Source organism: Hemibagrus wyckioides, linkage group LG06 (assembly GCF_019097595.1).
Source record: "Hemibagrus wyckioides isolate EC202008001 linkage group LG06, SWU_Hwy_1.0, whole genome shotgun sequence".
Classification (NCBI taxonomy): Eukaryota; Metazoa; Chordata; class Actinopteri; order Siluriformes; family Bagridae; genus Hemibagrus; species Hemibagrus wyckioides.
Window position 1 is genome coordinate 37,362,113 of NC_080715.1, and position 25,878 is coordinate 37,387,990.

Sequence of the window (25,878 nt, forward strand, 5' to 3'; positions counted from 1 at the left end):
GTGAAAATTCTCCTAATATTATCTCCCTTATGTGAACTTTTCACTCCCAACTTGTGATCTGATTGGTTAGAAGGCTGCCAAGAAAGCAAAACTGGCCATTTTCTCTGAATGGGAGTGATTGTTTCTCTCTCGCTCTCTCTCTAGCTCTCTCTCTCGCTCTCTCTCTCTCTCTCTCCTGCCAATTATGGGCACCTGTCAGTTTATGTATGAAGAAGACTTTTTCTTCAGCCTATTTTAAAGTATTTTTACCCTCCAGATAAGTAGTTGTCACATATACATTACTGCACAGTGAAATTCTTTCTTCACATATCCCATCCCTGGGGTTTGGGGGTCAGAGCGTAGGGTCAGCCATGATACAGCACCCCTGGAGCAGGGTGGGTTGGGGGCCTTGCTCAAGGGCCCAACAGTGCCAGCTTGGCAGTGCTGGTGATTTTTAATAACTGAAATATTAAACAAGGGCAGCACAGTGGCTTAGTGGTTGGCACAGTTGCCTCACAGCAAGAAGGTCCTGGGTTTGAATCCTGGTTTTGAACAGACATGGGCCTTTCTGTGTGGAGTTTGCATGTTCTCCCTGTGCCTGTGTGGGTTTACTCTGGGTTCTCCAGTTTCCTCCCACAGTCCAAAAACATGTACTTTGTAATATTGTCTGCCTATATGTGGCCCTCTGATGGACTGGTGACCTGTCCAGGGTGTACCCAATGTGTGCTGAGATAGGCTCCAGCAGATCCCCGTGACCCTAATTAGGAAAAAAAGCGGGTATAGACGATGAATGAATGAATAAGATTATTGGTATGATTATTGTTCGGGTTAGGAAATTCAGTTTATTGTGATGTTTTGGGAAAAATAAGCAGAAAATAATATATATTATTTATATATTATTTATTTATATATATTATATATATTTGATGTTCTTTTATGTAAATTTAATATATATATTTATATATATATATATATATATATATATATATATATATATATATATAATATATAATATAATAAGTTTGCTCATCTGGAAGTGTTATCACAAGAAAACACATAAATCCATTTGCTAAACTATTTTAAACATATACCTTTAATAATAGGTGCCTGGTTTACTTTTAAAACATTTTTTTAACAATTAGTTTTATGTAACTTTTACTAGGTTAAAGATGCTGTAGGTCTATGACAGTTCGATATTTGAATAATCTCCGCCCATATTCACGAAGCTCCGCCCCCAGGGTCCGCGGTGGCCTGTACCATGTAGTCTATAAAATGATTAACAGGAAGCACTTCCAATCGCAAACAAGTATTCCAGACCGGAAGTCAGTTTTCCGAACGGGTTTTCCAAACTCTATTTCTTACAGTTAATTTCTTCCAGTAATAATAATAATAATAATAATAATAATAACAACAACAACAACAACAACAACAACAACAACAACAACAATAATAATAATAATAATAAAAGCGACTATTGCACAATTAAGTTTCATAATCTTAAAGTTATATGCATAATTCCCAATTCTGTATCCGTGATTTACTCCCACAGCGTCCGTAACCAGTGACGGTTGCTAGGAGACGTTTGTATTAAACTGTGACAAACTAACCTCGTCGCGGTTTAGGTTTAACTGACATGTCCCGGAACCAATCACTGAGCAGGACACCGGATCTCGACCAATGAAATATCAGCATCCTGGTACGCTTGACGTTAGGACGGTGTAAGAGTCAGAGGGTTTGGATGCAGCGGGAGTTTGTCCACGCTAAAGGAGGTAATTGACCATGAAAATGGTAACTAGCGGTGTAATACTTTTCTGTTCAAGACTAGGAGTTTACACAATATAATCTGCACTTTGACTGTCTTGAAGAACTTTTTAATTTATTTTGCAAAACGGCTTTATCAGTACAGCTGGCTAGCTGGTTAGATAGTAACGAGTGCATGCTAATTTAGCTCAGAAAGCTGCTGATGGTGTGATATATATTTATACAGAAGTAACGTTAAACATCTTGTACCGCGGTTAAGCGATAAATCGAAAGATTATGCATTATATTTCAGTATATGATCTCAATTCCGCCACGATATCGACATTGATTTTGCTGTCAACACACCTAAAATATCATCCTCTATCTATCTATCTATCTATCTATCTATCTATCTATCTATCTATCTTTCTGATACAGAGGATATAATAAGGATATTCATTTAGTTATGTTTTACCCTTAAAATTGAACAAACTGGTATTTTTCTTGACTAAAGAATTCAGCATCAAAAACAGAAGATGATTTGATTACAGCTGCATTTTTTTATTTTTTTATTTTTTTTATTTTTTATGCCTGTCCAAGGCCTGGGCACTGCCTTTGACCTGTCCCAAACTAGCTTTAATAAAGTCCAGGAACCTTTCAGAATGTAAGGATTTCTCTGCTTCACTGTCCACATATAAATGGGGTGCCAAAACTTTTTCACAGGGTGCCGGATCACAATACACAATACAGAGTTATAACATTATGACCACTGACAGGTAAAGTGAATAAGACTGATCTCCTCATCATGGCACCTGTTAGTGGGTGGGATATATTAGGCAGCAAGTGAACATTTTGTCCTCAAAGTTGATGTGTTAGAAACAGGAAAAATAGACAAGCGTAAAGATTTGAGCGAGTTTGACGAAGGGCCAAATTGTGATGTCTAGACCACTGGATCAGAGCATCTCCAAAACTGCAGCTCCTGTGGGGTGTTCCTGGTCTGCAGTGGTCAGTATCTATCAAAAGTGGTCCAAGGAAGGAACAGTGGTGAACCTGTGACATGGTCATGGGCGGCCAAGACTCATTGATGCACGTGGAGAGTGAAGGCTGGTTGCTGTGGTCTGATGTAAATCACTGGGCAAATAGTGAAGAAACCTGTTATTAGACAAACAAACATAATCATAAATGTAATGCTTATTTTTAATACTTGCTTGTAAATCCACTTTATTTAGAAACCCTTAATGTTTCCTCCAGTCGCTTCAGTTTCTTCTCCACTGAATATTTAATGGCTATGATCATGCCTATGATATTATAACATGATTCACTATTCACCACATCTCACTGTATTAAATTCCATAGTTTACTGTAACAGTCTATTGATCTGCAAGGCGCACGTGTTATTGTTTCCAGCTATTTTCACATCTGAATGGTGTAGCATGCACTTCAGTCCATAATACTTGACCACCTCTGTTCCTCTTATAAAGTTTTGTGGAAATGTTAGTTTTTATTTCACATAACAATTTTGTTGTTGTTGTTTTGTAAAGTCCTCCAACTTTACCTTACCTGTTATTCTAATGTATTGGGAATGGTTGTGTTGGCTTGGCAAAACAGATGCATTTCCACTTAAGCCCTATGTGGACTTCCTGAAGAGAAGTGAATGAAGCTGGTCTTGTGTTAGGGCACCATAAGCTACAGCCCACTCCATAGATTACTCTTTAGTAAAAAGCTTATGCTGGTATCCTGTCCCAGGAACATGGGGCATGGGCTTCACTGAGGTGGATCCATTACAGGGCAACATTAAGAGACACATTCACACAAGACGATGGACTTCGCAACAGGTTTTTAGAACCTGGAGCGAATGAGGCATTATGGTTGGAATAGACGAGATTAAATATGTGATTATGTATCCTGTTGTCTCTGTTTTACAGCATGACGGATCGAGCCAGCCATGGATAAATATGAGAAGGTGAAGAAGATCGGGGAGGGCTCGTTCGGGAAGGCCATCCTGGTAAAGTCCAGGGAGGATGGTCACCAGTATGTCATCAAGGAGATCGGCATCTCCAGGGTGAGCTACTCATAACTTGTTGGGTTCTATAAGTTTACACACACACTGATACTCATCTCACACTTTACAGATGTCTAATAAAGAGAGACAGGAGTCACGCAAAGAAGTGGCCGTGTTGGCTAACATGAGTCACCCCAACATTGTGCAGTACAAGGAGTCATTTGAAGGTAAAATTCTTTCCTTTCCAGTCAAAATAAATAGTAGTCGTTTCACTGCAAGGGTTAACTCTTGAACCATGTATTTATATAATGCTAAGTAACTATGAACCACACAGCTCTGAGGTAAAGGTGCAGGAGTTGCCGTTAGTAATATTATTGTGTACTGAGCAGTCGTTTCTCATTCTTTGCTTAGAGTTGAGCTTGATTTAAAAACTGCTCCATTCTTCCTTACTAATTCTCAGGTTTCGTATTGATGTTACCTGTCATAAGACTGTTACAGGGATAAGAATTAAGTCTTGCCAGCGAAGCTTAACAGAGACATTTCAGCATTTGAGTGCTACAGGAAGTCTCTGAATTGAATTAGAGAGAGTATCTGCATGCACTAATGGCTCGAGCGAGGACGTGAGAAAGCAGCGAGATGCTGTCATCTCTTTCTCTTTGCTTCTCCGCAGAGAACGGCTGCTTGTATATAGTGATGGACTACTGTGAAGGAGGCGACCTGTTTAAGAAGATCAATAACCAGAAAGGACTTTTCCCTGAGGAACAGGTTGGTTCTGCATTTCAAAAGCCATGCGCCATATGTTGGGCATTATGGTACTAAAATACAGAATATTTGCTAATTAAATATCCTAGCAGCAGTCTACTCACACTTAATCAAACAAGATATAAATATATATGAAACAGGGAACATGATTAATACCCTGTGTGCCAAACAAAGCACACAAACCTCACGGTCAGAAGATTTAACAGTACTGATACATAGGGGTGTGCGATATGACGATATTTGATCGCGGACGATTAAAATGACCGCACGATCCACTTTTCCAAAAAAATCGTTGTATCGTCCTATATGGTGCACGTTATCTCCATTGTAGTTCTATTGATTTCGTCTACATCCCCGCGCTAGACGGCGCCAGGTCAACAAGCTCATATGCGTTGCTCGTGAATTCAGTGAGATTAAGCGACGCACTCAGTCAGTGACAATGGAAGAAAACACGGAGGAGTTGGTCCCTAAAAAAAACTCAACATCAGTGATATGGAAATGGTTTGGTTTTCCCCCAACAGACACAGTGCAAACCAGTTATTTGCAAATGTTGCAATGATAATATTCGCACGTCGGATGGCAACACAACGAACCTTTTTAACCACCTCAAAAGAAAGCATCCGAAAGAATATGCCGACAGTCGAATTAAAAAGGGACTCCACGCGAGTACATCAGCAGGTACAGCCAAGCAGCCAGAAACTACAAGGTTTAAACAAGCAACTCTAACGAAAGAAGCATTTGAGAAAGGAACTCCGTATGACAGAACGAGCAAGCGCTGGAAAGATGTAACTGACGCGGTGACATTTTACCTGGCCAAAGACTTGATTCCCATAAAGACTGTGGAAAATAAGGGCGTTAAAAAACTGCTCAGAGTCATAGATCCACGTTACCAAATACCCAGCCGCAAATATTTTTCCTCCACGGCCACTCCACAGCTTAATTCCAAGTGCCGCAGCAAGATGCAACACACAATTCAAAACGTAAAGTTATTTGCTACAACAGCTGATTTATGGTCTAGCCGTACTTCAGAGCCTTCTTTAAGCCTGACGATACACTGGCTTCATGACTGGAAGTTGTGCAGCGCGTGTCTAGAGACAACATATTTCCCAGATGACCACACGGGAGAACTCATAGCGCAAGGCCTTAGGGACGCGCTTGAAGGTTGGGGACTGAAAGAAGAAAACATGACCTGCATGACGACAGATAGCGGGGCCAATATGGTGAAGGCGTTGGAGCTTAACAGTTGGACTCGTCTGCAATGCTTTGGGCACAGACTTCACCTAGCTATCGGTGAGTGCAACTAAAAATAAATATTGTCTCTGCCATTCAGGATATTGTTCATAATAAATGTTTGTAAATAATAAATTAAAAATTACATTAAGAACATTGAACAGGGTAAAATTATGAGATTAGTTTGCAATAATAATTGCACTGTTATATGTAATTGTTTTGTATATGAAATAAAACATTTTAGTTAAACATCTAAACGGTTTCAATAAAATTATATAATTTTATAATATAAAAAGTTAAATTTTACATTGTGCATTAGGTTAAATCTAATTTAATACATTATTCTTTTTTTGTTAGAAAAAAGTGCCAAAGACCCTCGTGTTGAACGTGTAACATCTGTCTGCAAGAAAGTCATCAGTACATTCTCGTTCAGCTGGAAGAAAAAGAGGAACTTAAGTAATGCTCAAACTGACCTAAAGCTACCTCAGCAGAAGCCAATCGCTGAGTCTACAACATGATGAGGTTCGAGACTCAACATGATCGAGAGAGTGCTTGACCAGGAAAAGGCAATTTCTCGGCAGACAGGAAGACGAGGCATTTAGTCCCATCATGGCAGGATGTTGACGTGATGGAATCTATGAAAAAGGCTCTGAGTCCACTGAGAGACTTTACTGATGCACTCTCAGGTGAGGACTATGTGAGTATATCTTATGTAAAACCAGTGCTTCACCTGTTGAAAGTCAACATTTTGAGCCTGAATGATGAGGATACTGAACTAACAAAAACAATGAAGACTACTATTCTCGAATACCTCACTGACAAATATCAGGACCCCACCCCTGATGACCTGCTGGATATGGCTTCGCTTGTTGATTCCAGGTTCGAAACACAATACATAGACAAAGACAAGATTGAGGGAATACAAACCAGAGCTGGAGTCTTTGCTGACCATACAGAATCCAGCATCATCAAATCAGCAGCCTACCTCTAGTACCTCAACCGCCACTTCACAAAGCCCTGATGAAGATCAGACACCACCCAAGAAAGCAAAGAGCTCACTTGCCAGCGTTTTGAAAGCCTCAGGTGTTGTGCATCTGCAGCCATAACATCAGCTTCCTCATCTCTAAAAGAAGCAATAGAAGGGGAATTGAAGGGCTACTTGTCCACACCAAATGCAGAAAGTGACATGGATCCGCTGGAATGGTGGAAAGTCCATGAGGCAAACTTTCCAAGAGTTAGCCAACTTTACCTTTTGTATGTTTGTTTTTACCTTTTGAAGCCAATGTTTATTTTGGGAGTTATGCTAAAGTCTATGAATTTGCATTTATTTGACTAGACCGAGTTAATATTTTTATTTAACTTTGTAAGAATAAGCTATTTACATTTTTGAACCTCTTTGCTGAGGATCTAGGTCTAATAAACTATCTGACTGTTACAACTGTTACCACTACCAATGTAAGATTTGTTAAACCAATGTTCATTTTGTGATGGCAAGTCTTTCATTGTTATGGAAGTCTTGTTGAATGTTCTTAATTTGCAGAGTTGCACTTGCATTTAATGTTAACATGATTAAAAATACTTGAAAACATAAATGGTAAAGGCTATATTTTGATATGGAGACATTAATTTGGCTGTATTTGGGGTTGCGTTAGTGCTGTGACCCGGATGGGAGTGAGGTTTAGGGGGGTGAGTGTAAGGGAGGTCAACGGTCAGTACTGTGCAGGTAAACCTCACTCCCCTGATCTCAAGAGGCACACTAGCGACTGACGCTAGTGGCTACAGTCTTTTAGCCTCCCTATTTTGTTAGTACGCTCGCCTCCCATGCCAGAGACCCGGGTTCGAGTCCACAAGGGTTACACGAGTCTCCAGTTGCAGTACTATGAAGTCATAGTTTTCAGTAGTTTTCAGAACTATATAAAGTAGGAGGAAAAAATGTCGTCATGACGTCGGGCGAAAAAAAGTATGTTTGATAAAAATGAGCTAGACCATTTAGATCACGTATGTGATAATAATACAATATGATTAGAATAGTTTTAGTTTCTGCCCTGTACTCATTACAGTCTTTTTTTTTTTTTCTTTTTTTTTTCTCCTGCAGATTCTTGACTGGTTTGTACAGATCTGCCTGGCACTCAAACACGTACACGATCGTAAGATCCTTCACAGGGACATCAAGTCACAGGTACTGTTTAGAGCCTGAGCATGTGATTAATGAGCACGCATCCAGTCAAATCTTTTTGCATGCAAATGAATCATCAAGGATTTTTTTTCCCCCTAGAAATGTCTAAATCTTTTTTTCTTTTTTTCTTCCCTCTAAAGAATATTTTCCTGACTAAAGATGGTACAATACAGCTAGGGGACTTTGGGATCGCCAGAGTTTTAAACAGGTAAAAAAATGTCATTATATATCAGTTTGCATGAAATAAGATGCTGAATGGGAATTTATTTATGATGATGATTATGACTTATGATTTTGTGTGCAGTACCGTGGAGCTGGCCAGGACCTGCATCGGCACGCCTTACTATCTTTCCCCTGAGATCTGTGAAAATAAACCGTACAACAATAAAAGGTAGTGTTTCTTAAAATGCAGGTGAAGGGTCAGCTTGATGTACAGTATACATTATATACCGTCCGATCTATATAGCGTGACATCCTCGTTACCCTAAGTGCTGCAATGTTCATTTATTTTATTTTATTATGGAGGAAGCAATGCTCTTAAGGTATACCAGATTAAACTTTTACTTCTTTACTTTACACGTCTTTGTTATATTGTGCTTAATGCTCGTGTGTGTGTGTGTGTGTGTGTGTATTTCTGTGCTGAATGTGCCTAATGTAGGAAAACTTGTATTGTTTTCTCTCTTCTCCTGTCCCTGTGTCTGCTAGTGATATTTGGGCCTTGGGATGTGTCCTGTATGAAATGTGCACACTTAAGCATGCTGTAAGTATGATATAGTCTGTGTAGCCTAGTCCTTGTCTTTGTGTATTACTGTTAAAGATCCTGTTGTTGTTGTTGTGTTGGTAAATTCAACTCTGCGTTATGGCAACCCTTTAGTTATAAGCCTACTCTTATTACACGGACGAACATTAAAGTATAGCGTCTCGTCTTCTTTCAGTAGCGTAGCCTGAGCAATGAAACAGGCTTGACAGACTTCAAACGCCGAATGTGACAGGAATTTGACTTCCTAGGGTTCAGTAATTAAAGATCTAGCGATACGAGTAGCAGAGCTGTAGGGGAGCTCTTTGAGTTCCCTGCTGTTTTAGCTGAAAAAGATTTTCTTTGATATTGCATGAGCATCTGACAGCAACTCAAGCTTGTTAGATCCTGAAGTTCAAAGCGAGCATCAGTGGTAATATATTTATTAATATACGGGTGTTTTTTATTATTCAAGTTCGAAGCCGGGAACATGAAGAATTTGGTGCTGAACATCATCCGAGGTTCATATCCCCCAGTGTCGGTGCATTACTCTCAGGACCTGCGGGCTCTCTTAGGCCAGCTTTTCAAACGCAACCCGAGGGAGAGACCCTCTGTCAGTGCGATACTGGACAAGCCATTTCTCGCCCGCAGAATCCAGAAGTTTCTCTCTCCACAGGTTAGTTTTTTTTGTTTGTTTTTTTGAACAGGAGTCTGTACTATTCTCTTTCAATATTGAATATGTTATGCTGTTGTGTTTTAGCTCATTGCTCAGGAATTCAGCCAATCTCTTCTCGTCAAACATCCCAAAATAAGTGTCGCCCAGGGAGTACCAGGTAAACACACACTCCACCTTTCACTCATAAGTGTGTATACAACCCTGTTGTTGATTATCTTTCCTATAACCTCACAAAATCCTAGAGGAAGTGGTTATAGGATATGTGATCACAGAAATGAGTGTAAAATTGAGCAAATTGTCGTATTCCACAGCAAAGTTTGTAAATGCCCGCAGATTCTGGTCAAGACATGTTGTGTGATGTCATCACAACGTACAGCCAAAGCCCTCTTCGAGTCACTTGATTCATAAGTACAGCTCTCGTAGAATGTCATTAAATATGGGTCTACACCCCAGGAGTTTAAAAGTACAATCCTGTGCTGGACATGTCATCAATTCAAGTACAAAAAAAAGCCCAAATTCAAGTTTTGAAATGGCCTCAGCAAAATCAAGCAGTTTGGCCAGAACAATCAGCTGTATGGTATATAATTAACAAGCAAATCAGCACAAAAGGACAGTATTTAATTCTCACATTTCATCCCCAGCCAAACACCCAGTCCCTGGTCCAGCATCTATTACCCCTGCCCAGAAATTCAGCAAGCCAGCTGCTAAATACGGAGTGCCTTTAACAGCCAGGAGACCTGCCGACGCTGTCCGGAAACCGGCCGACGCTGTCAGGAAAGCTGTCGAGAGGAAACCCGGGGTCAAACTCAAACAGGTGTGGGTTTATCTGTATTCAATACACACAGGTTCAACAGAGAATCTAACTGCAAAACCCTGCTGCCGAAAAGTCACGTGCTTCGTAAGCTTAACTGTGTGTAGAAATCATACCTCAGGTGACTAGATGGTGTGTTTGTGTCTGTGTGAGAGAGAGGTAGAGAGAGAGAGATAGAGATGTCTGATCCGAGCCGGTGTCATGTTGTTGTCATCCAGGCTTCCCCTTCAGCAGCAGTTCAGAGGAGAATGAGGCGAGTGGAGGAGGAGAGGAGGAAGCATGAGGTACCCCCAGAAAAATGCCCCTTACTTCCAGCCCCCCCCTGTACTAACACACACAATGGTCTCTCTTTAATCCTTTTTAAACTCGCACAGTAACAGCCTGAAGCTCTCCTGAGCCATATGTTCAAGCCTCAAGGCTGATTTTTTATTTTTTTTCATAATGAGTAAACGGAGACGTCGGCTTAGTTCATCGACGATACACCTCTGATGCGCTTCTCGGAGCATCCTCTTACAGCTGTCTTGTTTTCAGACATGCAGAACATACTAGAGCTTTAGTTCTCAAACCTTTGGACTCCATTCCACAGCATACAGGATTTATTTTCCGACGTTATTTCATTCCTTCATAAAAATAGGAACTTTTATTGCACATTTCACTGATGGAGTGCATTTTTATTCAATCCAAATGAATCAGTCCCTCCAGGATTTAACAGTTTTGTGATCGCAAAATCCACAATATTCAAAGAAGCTTGAATTTTATTTATTTTTTATTTTTTTTTTACAAAATGACCACAGATTTCTTTTGTTGTAATGACATTACACGACACACTTCGGCCCAAATGTGCAAAAAAATCTGCTCATTTTGGGGGAAAAAATTATGATCCCAAAAACGCCACCAAAACCTGGAGGGACTGAATAGCATTATTACATTATTTATATTTTTTATTAAGCTTTTGTTTAAACCCATTTAATTCAAGATCATGATTTAGTTAAATAGAATTAGTAGATCTGAAAACTAATTATTAAATGATGAAATGTTTTCATAATGGTGGTGGTTTTGATTCGTAATGAAGTATAAATAAATAAATAACCACTTAGAGTAGCTATACATTTAAAACCCCTCGGGGCCAATTTTAAGAACTGCTGGTCTAGAGGCTCGGTTGATGTGCATGATGAGGGCTAATCCCTTTCCACATCATCACAGATAAAAGATCCGGACATTGGTGCGACATTCAAGCAGTTTCTCCTCAGCTCTGAATATTCTGAATACTGATTTATTAGCTAATTAGCTTTTTATTTTTAGTTTGTTTGGTGCCAGTGCAGTGAGGCACTCCTCATCCTTTGTCATTTCACTCTTGTTCTTTTCCCCCCTCTATAAGGTTCCAACATTATATCTCTCTTTGCAGTGTTTTTCTACTTCACTGCATATAGTCATGTTCCTTACTCTTCTTCAGTGACTCTACTGTCTACTCCCAGTCAGGTCCTAGTGCCTACAGCTACCTGGCTTGCTTAAATAATCTAACCTGTGTTCTGGTGACAGGACGGTGTGAGGAAGAAACGGATGGAGCTGATGGAGAGAGAGAGGAAACAGCGAGAGCAGGTCAGGCTTTAGTTCTGTTTTTGTTGTTTGATCATGGAATGTTTAAAGGGTTTACACCGATCAGGCATAACATTATGACCCCTGTCAGGTGAAGTGAATAAGACTGATTATCTCCCCATCATGGCACCTGTTAGTGGGTGGGATATATTAGGCAGCAAGTGAACATTTTGTCCTCAAAGAAGCAGGAAAAATGGAAAAGCATAAGGATTTGAGCGAGTTTGATAAAGGGCTAATTTGTGATGGCTAGACCACTGGATCAGAGCATCTCCAAAACTGCAGCTCTTGTAGGGTGTTCCTGGTCTACAGTGATCAGTATCTATCAAAAGTGGTCCAAGCAAACCGGTGACAGGGTCATGGGCAGCCAAGGCTCATTGATGCACATGGGGAGCAAAGGCTGGCCCATGTGATCCGATTAACTGCTGGTTCTGATAGAAAGGTGTCAGAATACACAGTGCATGACGGGTCAGGGCTATTTTGGCAGCAAAAGGGAAACCAACATAATATTAGGCAGGTGGTCATAATGTTATGCCTGGTCAGTGTATATGAGGGGCAAAAATTAAATCTTGTTTTATTGTAGATGTTTCTCTTGAAGGCTGCTCAGGTGAAAAGATTCGAGAGGGAAAAGGTGATTATGTGTCTCAAGCTTCGTTATAGTACCTGCTTTGCTATACACCCGAGTTAGGATGAATAACATTACCCTGAAATTTTCTTTTCACATCAGCTTAATAGGATCAACCGTGCACGAGAGCAAGGCTGGAGGAACGTTTTAAGCTCCAGTGGAGGCAGTAGCCCAGAGAGGAAGGTATCGTGTCTTCTCTACTTGCTCAGTAAAACATTTGTAAAAGAGATGCTGAAGTGAAATTCTGAACGTCTTTTTTTTTTTTTTTTAATCGGCTTTGGTGTTTAGTTTTTTGGTGGTGGAGGTGGTGGAGTCCCTCCTACTCCGGTACCAATCCCCTCTCCTCTTCCTGGACCTGTCCATGTTCCGCCTTCACTGCCAGGCTCAGTCCCAGGACCCAAAGCTGTAGAGGCTGGCATCCCTGCAAAGTACATTAACTGATTTAATAAGTGCATTAAATGAGGGTTGAACCTAACATGCAGACATGTAGATGCATGCATAAAAGAAAATGTATTCTTGCTACAGTTTAAATGCTTTTGAATATTAATAATAATCTGTCATGTTAATAAAGGGCTGCAAAAGACCCAGGCATGCCTAACGGACACACAGGCCTATCGGATCATCACTCTGTCAAGAGCCAGGCACGGAGGACAAGTCTCCAAAATGAGAGCGTGACAAAAAATGACTATGCAAACAGGTCTGGTTGTGATTAAATTTAACACTCGTTAGTTTTTTTTCATTATGGCACTTTTTTTGCATATTTTAATTTTAAACTATGTAATGGATGTCTAGGCTGCGAGCTCAGGTAGCAGCAGAGAGAGCCAAACAGGTGCAGGAATTCCTGCAACGCAAGCAAGAAGCCCTGCTCAATAAAGTCCGTGCCGAAGGCCAGCTGGTAAGAACTCTATCTCTTTTTTTTTTTTTTTTTTTTTTTTCCCCCCCTCTTCTTTCTCTCTCTCTTTCTCCATGTAATATTGAGGCCTAGACGTTAGTGCCTTGTAGTGACCCTATAGCTTCTGTTGACTTGAATGGCAAACAGGGGGCCCGGCAAAACCTGGCCACCATCTTTGCGAGTCGGACAAACTCATCCCGAAGCAGGAGACCCAGGGTCAACAAAGAGGAGGAGGTAGGAGGGTGGATACAACCGAAAGCTCCTCCTTACCCAGTTTTATTTGACTCATCCACCTTTCACCGAAAGCTCCTCCTTACCCCATTTTATTTCACCTTTCTCACCCCTGATTCACCCCCCCCCTTCCCTCTTTGTCCAAATTGAGCTGCAAGTACTCACCTACTCCAGCAGAATGATCACTTCCTCCCCTTGTGCATAATGGTGTTAACTAGGTATGCACTGATCCACTCGGTGTAACACGGTGCTTTCACACCTAACAGTCCGAATCTGAGCGAAGAAAAAGAACTGGACAATGATTGTCTAGGGCTGTAATTAGTGGCATTCGTCAGCTGTAGCATAGAAAGGGCCTGTGCTCAATAAACTACTGTATAAACAACGAGTTTCACTTTATATAGTCTGGTTGATTTAAGGGATGAATTGCTTTCTTATTGCAGTCATTTATATTTATTGCATTTGGCAAAGGGCAGACCCCCTTATACACTTGCATTTATCTCATTTATACATATGAGCAGTCGAGGGTTGCTTGAGTGCTCAGTAATGACAGCTTGGTTGTTCTGGGATTTGTGGATCTCTGATCAGTAAGGCAACATCTTAGCACTAATTACTATTCCCTGCACTACATTTCACATAGATTTAGACCGTCGTTCAGACACCAGGGTTCCATTGAAATGGACTGCACATGTGAAAGCGCCATTAAAGGAAAAAAAATGGGATTGGTGTGTCCCTAGTGTCAACGCTTTAATCGCACCAGAAAAAAAAGCCGCTTGCTGTTTACAACCCTTATTTATTGGTTTGCTGCATTATTGTGCTTGTGTAATTCTGCTTGTGCTCCCAGTGTGAATTTGTCTCGTGGTGTTTTTATCTGGAATAAGGAATGGTCTCGGAGCACGGATTCGAATTCCTCCTCACATGTGCACTGTTCGAACCCTAAACCATTTCTAAGTGTCATGTTTTTAACAAATCATGAGCACATATGCATGTTTTGTTTTCATTTTGTCCTGAACATTTATTTTTATGTTTTTTATAATTCTTGTTTTTGATTACATTTTCCCGTAAGTGTGAAATGCACTGAGCGTTATTTTGTGCTTATACAAGTCTGTATTGTGGAATTCACAGGAGTACTTGGCACGGCTGAGACAGATCAGGCTGCAGAACTTTAACGAACGCCAGCAGATTAAAGCTCGTCTCAGAGGAGAGAAGGTATAAACATACATATTATTGGTTTATATGTTTATCTATGTAATGTGTAATGTGGGTTCCTTCCCCTCAGCCTGACAGTGAGTGTTCAGACAGTCAGGAGTCCTGTGAGGAGTTAGAGCTCAGGAGGAAAAAGATCGAAGCTCTGAAGGTCAGTGAATTCAGAATATATATTTTTGATAAATTATTAGTCAGTGGTTGTGTCTGTTTCTCGACAGGAACGGTTCTTGAATTTGGTAGTAACGTCCTTTTGTGTGTGTTTATTCGTGGCAGGCTCAGTCAAAGGCCCGTGCAGCTATCCTGAAAGAGCAGCTAGAGAAGAAACGGAGAGAGGCTTACGAGAAAGAAAAGAAAGCATGGGAAGAGCATGTGTGTTAAGACATTCTGCATTTGGGTTTCATTCTTTCTACCACAACTTGTTCACAATTAAGAATATCTACCTTTTAAAGAGAATATTTTACATTCTAAACTTCTCTTCTCGTATTTAATCAGCTCGTCGCTCGAGGAGTAAAGGTTGACCTCGGACCACCGAAAGCAGCTGCGCCTCCTCAGCCTGACCACGCCCCTCAGGATGCCATCACTAAAGCCATGCCCACTTCTAGACCCACCACCCCAGCCATTTCTATGACTGCAGCGCTGAAGGATGTGGGCGTGGTCAGTCATAACAGCCAGAAAAACACTCATACTATTCACCATCATTCATGTACATGTTTCATTTACAGCACCACATGGATTGAAGTGAATTTTTAGTGGAATTAATTAGATTTTATGAAGTTTATAATGCATCCAAATCTTTCTATCATAATCTGGTTCTGGAGATCTGTATCTATAGAAAATTATTTTATTTTATTTTAAATGGGGGGAAAAGTGTAACGTGAATTCACACAAAATCAAACAGTCATTGTAAACCATATTTTCTTCACAAAATATATTTGATTCTGTTTAAACTCACTGAAATTTGCCCAAATGTTAAGATCCACAGACTGGACTCTTAATAAATATTTTTTTTCCCAATGACTATAGACTGCATCTGAGCAGAAATCCCCTATAAAGGAAGATCCAGCAAAACCCGAAGCATCAGATGTTCAGGTAGGTAATGTGAATCTTCCTGTACAAATAAGAGGTATCCAATTTTATCTGTTATTTTTTTTCCTTTTTTATTTACGTACCTCTGCAATGTCCATTTGTTTTGCATAAAATGCAAATGTGTATTGTTTTCAGAATGAGAGAAAGGAGATTCTGCGCAGACTGAATCATAATTTAATGGCTCACCCATCTAAGGAAGTGGACGAGCAAGAGACAACACCGGTTCTCACTGAACCAGGTCCCACCCCACAGCCCTGCCAGCCAGTCACAGACGAGAGACCACAAACTGGAGGTGATAGACGCAGATGGGAGACTGGAGCTCCTCCTGTACTCTCAGTAGCACCGTACACTCTGGAGGACACGTGTAGCACTATGGCAGGTACCAAATGAAAGAAGCCCAACATTGGCATAGAATATCTGCAGACACAGATTGGAAAGCTGTGTTTCATGCCTTTTCTTTCTCTCCTATTAGTGTCTCAGACGGCATCGTTGGAGGCGAGTCCTGTCTGTGGTGACAGGAAGAAGTGGCAGCCCGGTGATGTCCCGCTTGCTGTGGCTCATCAGACTCTGGAGGACACCAGTATCACTACAGCAGGTGAGTTTCTACCTGTATCTGCACTTAACTGTACACAGAGCAGCGCTCTTTTATACATCTGCATTGTATTTTGGACTCTTCTCAGACTAATATCAGTTGTGGAAATGTTTTTTTGACTAGGTACACCATATTGCCAAAAGTTTTGCGAAACCCCTTCAAATCATTGAATTCAGGGCTTGGGCTTGGTTCTAGTGAAAGGAACTCTTAATGCTTCAGTATACCAAGACATTTTGGACAATTTCATGCTCCCAACTTTGTGGGAACAGTTTGGGGATGACCCCTTCCTGTTCCAACATGACTGCACACCAGTGTACAAAGCAAGGTCCATAAAGACATGGATGAGTGAGTTTGGTGTGGAGGAACTTCACAGAGTCCTGACCTCAACCTGATAGAACACCTTTGGGATGAATTAGAGCAGAGACTGTGAGCCAGACCTTCTCGTCCAACATTAGTGCCTGACCTCACAAATGCGCTTCTAGAGGAATGGTCAAAAATTCCCATGAACCTGTGAAAAGCCTTCCCAGAAGAGTTAAAGTTGTTATAGCTGCAAAGGGCGGGCCGGCTCCCTATTAAAGTCGTGTGCATGTAAAGGCAGACATCCCAGGTTTGGAATGGCTAAGAGAGAGCTTTAGTTCATCCCAAAGATGTTCTATCAGGTTGTGATCAGGACTTTGTGCAGGCCAGTCAAGTTCCTCCACACCAAACTCGTTCATCTATGTCTTTATGGACCTTGCTTTGTGCACTGGTGTGCAGTCATGTTGGAACAGGAAGGGGCCTTCCACAAACTCAAAGCATGAAATTGTCCAAAATGTCTTGGTACTGGTGCTTGCTGAAGCCTTTATGGAGGGGTGTCCCAAAACTTTTTGGCAATATAGTGTATTATGGGGGCAAAACGATTAGAACATGCTGTTCCAGTCTGAAGGCTGCTCATTGGGAAGCTATAGTTTATTTGTAGGTACACTGGCCAGCAAAGCCCAACAAGTGAAATTTACCATCCTGATTTGCAATAAAATTGGGGTGACTCCTGAGCCGATGGAAGGTGTATTCTCATTGGCTGGCATTTAACCAAAAATAACGTTAAAAACCCTTCTTGTCGTCAGTATTGGTTGTTTATTTTAGTATATTTCTGTGTACTATTGTATATAAATATAGATGTAGATTCAGTTCAAAGACAGTGGCAAAGGAAAAACTGCTTAATGCAAAATGAGCAAGAAACCTGGAGTAGAACCCCTCCTCTTTGTCTATTGTGTTTCCATGAAGTGTGTGCTGTGTTGTTAAGCTATATCTGGTATCTAAAGCTGCCATGTAGCAACCAGGTTTCCAAAGCAAAACAAATCACTGAATAGAGCACTAAATAGAATTCCTGGGGTTGTATTTGCTGACCAGTACTTTGTATATGATTTGCCTTATTCTGCAATTGTAGTATTTGTCTATACTATTGATTTAACAATATAATGTTTCTATGTGATGTGTGTGTCTCTGTCTGTGTGGGGTTTTTTTTTGTGCCATAGAACAAACAACAGGTGAGGTCATTCCTATGGAGGCCTGGCAAGGGGAGGGGAGGAAAGTATGGGGACAGACCCCAGTTTCACAAGTTTTGAAAATCCTCGAGGAGGCTGAACTCCAGCCACTCACCCAGTGCCTGGACAACAGCAGCATTTGTGACCACAAGCACACTGGTGAGTATTTGATTTCTATAATACTGGATCTGCAAATGTAAACTTGTAGAAATCTAGTAATTTTAGAATTGTGTATCTCTCTGTAGAAAGCCTTAACCCTACACTGGGGCCTTCAGATGATCCTGATGGAGTTACATTGGGGCCTTACCCTCAGCCAAGCCAAGCTGTCATTGACCAAAACCAGGAAGAGCAAGTCATGGTCAGCCAGGTTCAGGATCAACCTGCTATTTCCCCGGATCAGAAAAAAGTTGTCATTGAGCAGGTCCAAGGTCAGCATGGCCCAGATCAGGAGAAACAAGCTATAACTGACCAAGACCTACATCAGCACACTTCCAGTGACCAGGACCAAGATCAGCACATTGCTGCCATTTATCAGGACCATGAGAAAGTGTGTCCAAAGGCTCCATCAGACACAGAAGTAATCAGCAGTCAAGAGCTTAAACCAGACTCCTCACATGAGAGTATCCCTGATGATAAAGGTACCGACGGTGAGGATCTCTCAATTTAACCGAAATCCATATTTTGTAGACTGATGTAGAATGAATATTCATGGGCTGGTTATATGAAATGACTATATCTGAATGATATTAATAATGCATTTGAATCTGCTGCTAAAAAAGGTGCTTGAATCCATTAATAAGTCTAATTATAGATGTATGACTCTTTCTAAGCATGCCTGTGGTTCTGCTTTTAGAAACAGATGAAGTAGAGTGTTTAGTTCTGGAGGCGGACCTTCCACAAACTTCCAAACATCCTGCAGAAGTGGTAAATGCTTGGGGACAGAAGACTCACCAACCTGGGTGAGACCCAAATTCTCTGGAATGCTAATAATAATGTTTTTTCCTGGCTACTGGCAGATACACTTAAGAGCACTTATGATGCTTTGTTTGGATTGTTCAGGTGCCCAGCTCAGGATATCTGGACAATGTAGGGATACCTAATAAGTATACAAATAAAAAATTTTTTTTTTTTTTTTAACCTTCAATGTTTTAGGCCAGAAGAGGGCAGTGCAGCACTGCTGGAGAAGCAAAACGAAGATCAGACGCTAGGTGCAGAGGATGAACAGCAAGTTGGAGTTACAGGTTTGCTCACCTTCTGCCAGACAGAGTTATAAACCAGGTGTTAATGCACAACTACATAATATCTATCAAACCAGGTGATTGGTAACGCTACTTCTCTCTCTGTCAGTGCCTGGCGATGCTGCCTTTGTGAAGTTGAGCTGTAGTCCAGCGCACAGACGTGCAGTGGCACTGTCCACCATGTCTGTCCAGTCCTCAGTGGAAGACACGTCATCTTCGCTCGCCTCCCGCTCACGCTCTGTGTCGCCTCTACGCCGCCACGAAGATGCACTTTTGATCGGTCTCTCCACCGGCCTTTTTGATGCCAACAACCCTAAGGTAGTTTGTTCCTGCAGTTAGTTTGTCGTCTTGTGAAACTAGCAGGGTATTTCTCTCAAAAGCAAGAACCTGGATTTGTTCTAGGGTGCTTTGTGCTTTCATAAGATCCATGTACATTCATGCGTGATGTGTGTTGTGAGAGTATTTCTAGAGATGAGTTAGGCCAAAGGTTCAGCTGTGGACTTAAGTGAAGCGTTATTAATCCGATTTTTTCCACATCCTTGATGTGTCAACAAACCAGGAGCCTGCTCACCACACATGTACCGTGAACAAACACAGCTAGGCCGAACTTCCTCTGCAAGCCTCAGGCATGCAAACCTGCTGCCACCATCGCACCCAACATTTTGGAAGCACAGTCACTTGGAATTTTTGTCCAGTGTTTTAAATATATCTTCGAGTTTGTTTAAGTGAGCTAGTTTGAGGAACTGGTGTGAATCTGTTTATTTGTGATAATCCTTACTATTTACCCCCATCTCAGATGCTTTTCTTCTTTTTCTGCTTCTTGTTTTTCTTCTTTGTATTGAAATGAGTACGTTCATAGTCATTTAATCACGATGGCATGGCATCTTAAGATCTTGCTGTATGATGCTTAAGAGTTTCAGTGCAGGATATCAGGGACTCGATACATACCAATGTAGCTTGTGTACGTGTGTGTGCTGCTGGTACATGCTGATGACATGCTCTTAATCAAATCTCAGTCAAATCTTTAGTTCTAGATATAAATGATGCCATATTAAAGGACTGCCATTGGTTGCCACGTTATTATAAAAAGGATGTAGGATGAGAAAGGGGTAGTAGGAACAGCATTGCACAAAGCAGTGAGCTGCATTGCAGTCATGTTCACTCCTACACCTCATGCAGAATACTTTTCAAACAATATTCTCTTGTCAAATGACATAAAAGTACGTAGAGAACTCTTCGGCAGCAATTCAGCTCATGTTAACTGCCCTGTAGTCGCAGCTATGTCTGCTGAATTTGTATGTTAAGTGTATTAAAGTGTTCTCTGTGTGTGTGTGTACACTGAAATTAGATGCTGAGGACATGCTCTCTACCAGATCTCAGCAAAATCTTTAGCGGCTCTACAGAACCTGATGGTGCCTCCGCCCATGACAACAATCTGGAGATAGAAGACCTGGAGGACAAAGAGGATGAGCAGTCTGACACAGAGTAGGAAAATAAACACACATTATGTCGAGAGAGTAGAAAGATGGATGAATAACCACTAACATGAGTTTGATTAGTATTTCTTTCCATCTCAGTGCATACGAGGATGAAGATCTCCGAGAGCTCCGAGCCTCTATGGAGAGGCTGCTTCAACAGCAACGGAGTGATGACGATGACGACGACGAAGACGACGAGGAGGGCAGTCCGATGGAGGGTACCTTGAAGAGTGCAGCAGCCGTGGAGCAGGATGATGACAATCCTGAGAACAGTCCTGAAGAAGAGGCCAGTAATGGGCATGACGCAGAGGAGGATGAAGAGCAGAACAGCGAGAGCAAGCTTAACGAGGAGTGGCAGTCGGGTAGGATGATGCAGATGACCTGAGTCCTAAAGTGCTGATTCAGATTGTTAGATAAATTTCCCTTCAGCTTTTTGACAACATCCACACACTTTTGCAGTGCATTTTGGGAAGGCAGGCACGAGGAGTACATCATATAATCATTTAAAAAATGATTAAACTCACTAGCATTACCGACACTGTCATATTAAGCTTTTCTTTATTTATGTGGACAGATGACAGTGAGGAAGAGGGGAGGAGTGATTTGGAGCAGCAAGACAGCATATTCAGCCGTCTGGAAGAGCTGCGTTTTCATCTGGAGCAGGCCATGGGCTTTGAGCACTTCATCCAAGCCTACAACAAGATCAAGGTACGACTGTAACCTAATTTAACTGGTCTCTCCTCAGCTACTCTACCCCGGGTAAACAAAATAATATCTTCTTTCACGTTTTCACACTGCTCATACTTTACCTGGGGTTAACAGTTAATAATAAATAAATAAATACTTTTAATTACTCTCGGGTTTAGTCTCACATCAGTTGCCACATACACTATATTGCCAAAAGTATTCGCTCACCCATCCAAATAATCAGAATCAGGTGTTCCAATCACTTCCATGGCCACCGGTGTATAAAATCAAGCACCTAGGCATGCAGACTGTTTTTACAAACATTTGTGAAAGAATGGGTCGCTCTCAGGAGCTCAGTGAATTCCAGCGTGGAACTGTGATAGGATGCCACCTGTGCAACAAATCCAGTCGTGAAATTTCCTCGCTCCTAAATATTCCACAGTCAACTGTCAGCTGTATTATAAGAACGTGGAAGTGTTTGGGAACGACAGCAACTCAGCCACGAAGTGGTAGGCCACGTAAACTAACGGAGCGGGGTCAGCGGATGCTGAGGCGCATAGTGCGAAGAGGTCGCCAACTTTCTGCAGAGTCAATCGCTACAGACCTCCAAACTTCATGTGGCCTTCAGATTAGCTCAAGAACAGTGCGCAGAGAGCTTCATGGAGTGGGTTTCCATGGCCGAGCAGCTGCATCCAAGCCATACATCACCAAGTGCAATGCAAAGCGTCGGATGCAGTGGTGTAAAGCACGCCGCCACTGGACTCTAGAGCAGTGGAGACGCGTTCTCTGGAGTGACGAATCGCGCTTCTCCATCTGGCAATCTGATGGACGAGTCTGGGTTTGGCGGTTGCCAGGAGAACGGTACTTGTCTGACTGCATTGTGCCAAGTGTAAAGTTTGGTGGAGGAGGGATTATGGTGTGGGGTAGTTTTTCAGGAGCTGGGATTGGCCCCTTAGTTCCAGTGAAAGGAACTCTGAATGCTTCAGCATACCAAGACATTTTGGACAATTCCATGCTCCCAACTTTGTGGGAACAGTTTGGAGCTGGCCCCTTCCTCTTCCAACATGACTGTGCACCAGTGCACAAAGCAAGGTCCATAAAGACATGGATGACAGAGTCTGGTGTGGATGAACTTGACTGGCCTGCACATACATTATATTGCCAAAAGTTTTGGGACACCCCTCCAAATCATTGAATTCAGGTGTTTTTCAGGGGTTGGGCTCGGCCCCTTAGTTCCAGTGAAAGGAACTCTTGATGCTTCAGCTTACCAAGACATTTTGGACAATTTCATGCTCCCACCTTTGTGGGAGCAGTTTGGGGATGACCCCTTCCTGTTCCAACATGACTGCACACCAGTGCACAAAGCAAAAAAGGCATGGATGAGTGAGTTTGTTGTGGAGGAACTTGACTGGCCTGCACAGAGTCCTGACCTCAACCTGATAGAACACCTTTGGGATGAATTAGAGCGGAGACTGAGAGCCAGGCCTTCTCGTCCAACATCAGTGTGTGACCTCACAAATGCGCTTCTGGAAGAATGGTCAAAAATTCCCATAAACACACTCCTAAACCTTGTGGACAGCCTTCCCAGAAGAGTTGAAGCTGTTATAGCTGCAAAGGGTGGACCGACGTCATATTGAACCCTATGGATTAGGAATGGGATGTCACTTAAGTTCATATGCGAGTCAAGGCAGGTGAGTGAATACTTTTGGCAATATAGTGTAAATCCTCCAGTTTCTGGTTGGATGTCTGTTGCAAAGCATCTAGTTGTAACATCATTTTACACTGTACCTACTGTATGTAGGTTAGCATTGCTTATGCTAACCTGGTTCTAAATTAGAAGTCTGACATGTTCCTCTACCCGGGGTTGTTTGGTATTTGAGTATGTGTTGAGCTTTCTAGTGAAAAACATGTTCCTCTAATTACCATAAATTAATTGGCTTGTTCAATTGAGACACATTCATAAGTTTAAAAGTGCAGGTTTTGTTCCTCTAGGCAATCATTGAAGACGAAGACAAGAGCATCGCTGTCGGCTCTAACATGGTACAAAGCATTCTGGGACCTGAGCACCAGCACCTGTATCCCAAAATCCTCCACTTAGTGATGGCAGATGGGGCATATGAAGAAGGTGAATGTACACACATTCACCCAGTCACTTCAATAGGAACACCATACCCCTGCTCATTCATGCAGTTATCAGCCAATCATGTGGCAGCAGTGCAGCGCATAAAATCCTGCAGATACAGTTTCAAGCGCTTCACAACAAACACAAGAATAAGGAATAATTGTGATTTCAGTGACATGTTGGTGTGGGTGCTGAGATGTCGAGTATTTTATTCTCACACATCATTGTCAGAGGTTTTGAGAGCTTTTGAGTATAATAGTTGAGTAATGATTTTAGAGAGAGTCAGGAGTACAAAAATATTAACTTAGTGGAACAAACCCAGCGCTTCTATACTTGATGGATGCACTGTATTGACAAATGTTTTGGGACACTCCTCCAAATCACTGAATTCAGATGGTGTTTTTCAGGGGTTGGGCTTGGCCCCTTAGTTCCAGTGAAACTCTTAATGCTTCAGCATACCAAGACAGTTTGGGGATGACCCCTTCCTGTTCCAACATGACTGTACACCAGTGGACAAAGCAAGGTCCATAAAGACATGGATGAGTGAGTTTGGTGTGGAGGAACTTCAGAGTTCCTGACCTCAACCTGATAGAACACCTTTGGGATGAAATAGAGTGGAGATTGTGAGCCAGGCCTTCTCTTCCAACATCAGTGCCTGACCTCACAAATGTGCTTCTAGAGGAATGGTCAAAAATTCCCATAAACACACTCCTAAACCTTGTGGAAAGCCTTCCCAGAAGATTTGAAGTTGTGATAGCTGCAAAGGGTGGGACAACTCCAAAGTAAATTCATGTGCATGTAAAGACAGACGTCTCAGTTTTGGCCTGACTCGCAGCCTCCACTGTAATTCATCCCAAAGGTGTTCTATCAGGTTGAGGTCAGGACACTGTGCAGGCCAGTCAAGTTCCTCCAGACCAAACTCCCTCATCCATGTCTTTATGAACCTTGCTTTGTGCACTGGTGCGCAGTCACATTCTACTTCTACACTCCTCAGTTCAATGTAACTAATGTTTTGAATGATTAATACCAAATACGTTACTCATTTCGGAATCAGTACAAGTACTGGTGAGGAGCAGTGACCAATGGACTTAATATGTACCCAGTCTGAAAAAGTAACTGGAATTGATTCATCCTTAGTAAAGTATATAATAAAGTTTATACCATTTATATAAATGACCTAATCCTCCTTCAGGCTGGAATCTTCATGTTTTAAATCGCTTTTTTTTTTTTTTATTTCTTCTTTGTTCTGTAGATAATGATGAATGAGGCGATACTCATCCTCATGCTGCCGGCTGCTCAGGACAATCTGCTGGCTGTAAAGTCTTCCCGTAATGCTGTGCATGAAGTGGACAGAGAGCGTGTGAAGGAAGGGATTGAATCGCTCAGGCATGACTGGAGTTTTACTGCCATGTCCAACATCAACAGCACGAGTGTAAATAGAAATCTAAATATTATTTAACCAAAGTGCGTGAGAGAGACGGAGAGCGAGAGACAGAGAGAGAGAGATGCGTGTGTGTGTGTGTGTGTGTTTTTTTTGTTTCTTGTTTTTTTAAACAGTTAGCGGGTCACAAGAGACAGTTTCTCACTACACAGTATTTACAAGCAGTCAACGACCATGGGTGGCCTGGGTCAAAGGTCACAGAATTCCTGAATCAGGTACCCTCTCACAATCACGTCTTACATTGTGCACAAATGCACACGCTACACATCCTCTTTTTCTACTTTTTGTAGTAAGGAAAGCCTTTTACAGAACGCACGCATAAAACTGTTCATTCCAGTTGTTTCCATGTTTCATAGCATTGCAGTTACAGTACAGAAATCTGGTGACGTTGTTGACACGGCGAGCAGCCACGCATATCGACTAATTGATGTTAAGTGTTAACATGTGCATGCATTATACACACCTTATTCTGGTACACTTCCTCTATGATGTAAACGAACGATGTCACTAGGAAAATTACTGTGTGGAAGACCATAAAAAGCTGTATAGTAAATTATCTGAAGTGAAAGAGAGAAAAAGAATTTTAAGTAATATGGTTGTCTGTATGTTTTGTCTTTGTATTCGGGAAATAAATACTTAATTTTCAAGCTTTGTTTTGTGTTTTGATGTGCATGTGTCTCTGGTTTGTGTGTATATCTCTCTTTCGCTCTTCATAGCAATCAAATATCCCCAATACTTTGCATCCTTTATTCGCGTTTCTTTTCTCAGGCCAAACCACAACCATTCCCATTAAATTGTCTGATTTTTTCATTTCTTCCACCATCTCCTTGTTCGGGTTCCAGCCAATTCCACCAATCAGTTCCACTTTCTTGTTGACCCAGCCACAGTATGAAATTTTGCAGGATCTGCTCACGATGATTGATTCTTCCATTGTACATAGTGCTACATCCTAGTCTGAAGAGTCAAATGGTACACATAGGTAGGTGGTGGCTCAAGTGGTTAAGGCTCTGGGTTTTTGACTGGGAGATCGAGGTTCAAGCCCCAGCACTGCCATG

At 41.6% G+C, this 25,878-nt stretch overlaps 1 protein-coding gene across 9 annotated transcripts; it reads left to right on the forward strand.

Annotated features, from left to right (window-relative positions):
- Positions 1-1,690: 1,690 nt before the first annotated feature.
- nek1 (NIMA-related kinase 1) lies at positions 1,691-25,465 on the forward strand. 9 transcript variants are annotated; one of them, XM_058393350.1, is made up of 36 exons: positions 1,691-1,748; positions 3,645-3,781; positions 3,852-3,948; positions 4,392-4,486; positions 7,809-7,892; positions 8,030-8,097; positions 8,194-8,280; positions 8,595-8,649; positions 9,101-9,301; positions 9,386-9,458; positions 9,943-10,115; positions 10,331-10,396; positions 11,652-11,711; positions 12,289-12,336; positions 12,433-12,513; positions 12,619-12,758; positions 12,902-13,027; positions 13,123-13,225; positions 13,370-13,456; positions 14,576-14,659; positions 14,730-14,807; positions 14,930-15,025; positions 15,149-15,310; positions 15,680-15,745; positions 15,878-16,121; positions 16,215-16,337; positions 17,849-18,016; positions 18,103-18,504; positions 18,711-18,816; positions 19,010-19,098; positions 19,205-19,413; positions 20,444-20,580; positions 20,655-20,935; positions 21,148-21,281; positions 23,253-23,385; positions 24,635-25,465. In XM_058393350.1, exons 2-36 carry the CDS (start codon positions 3,665-3,667, stop codon positions 24,646-24,648), a joined length of 4,287 nt encoding a protein of 1,428 aa, XP_058249333.1. In that variant the 5' UTR covers positions 1,691-1,748; positions 3,645-3,664; the 3' UTR covers positions 24,649-25,465. The 9 variants fall into 9 exon arrangements, with proteins under 9 accessions (XP_058249333.1, XP_058249337.1, XP_058249335.1 ...); XM_058393354.1 differs by having other exon boundaries at positions 20,673-20,935; XM_058393352.1 differs by having other exon boundaries at positions 18,103-18,495.
- Positions 25,466-25,878: the final 413 nt, after the last annotated feature.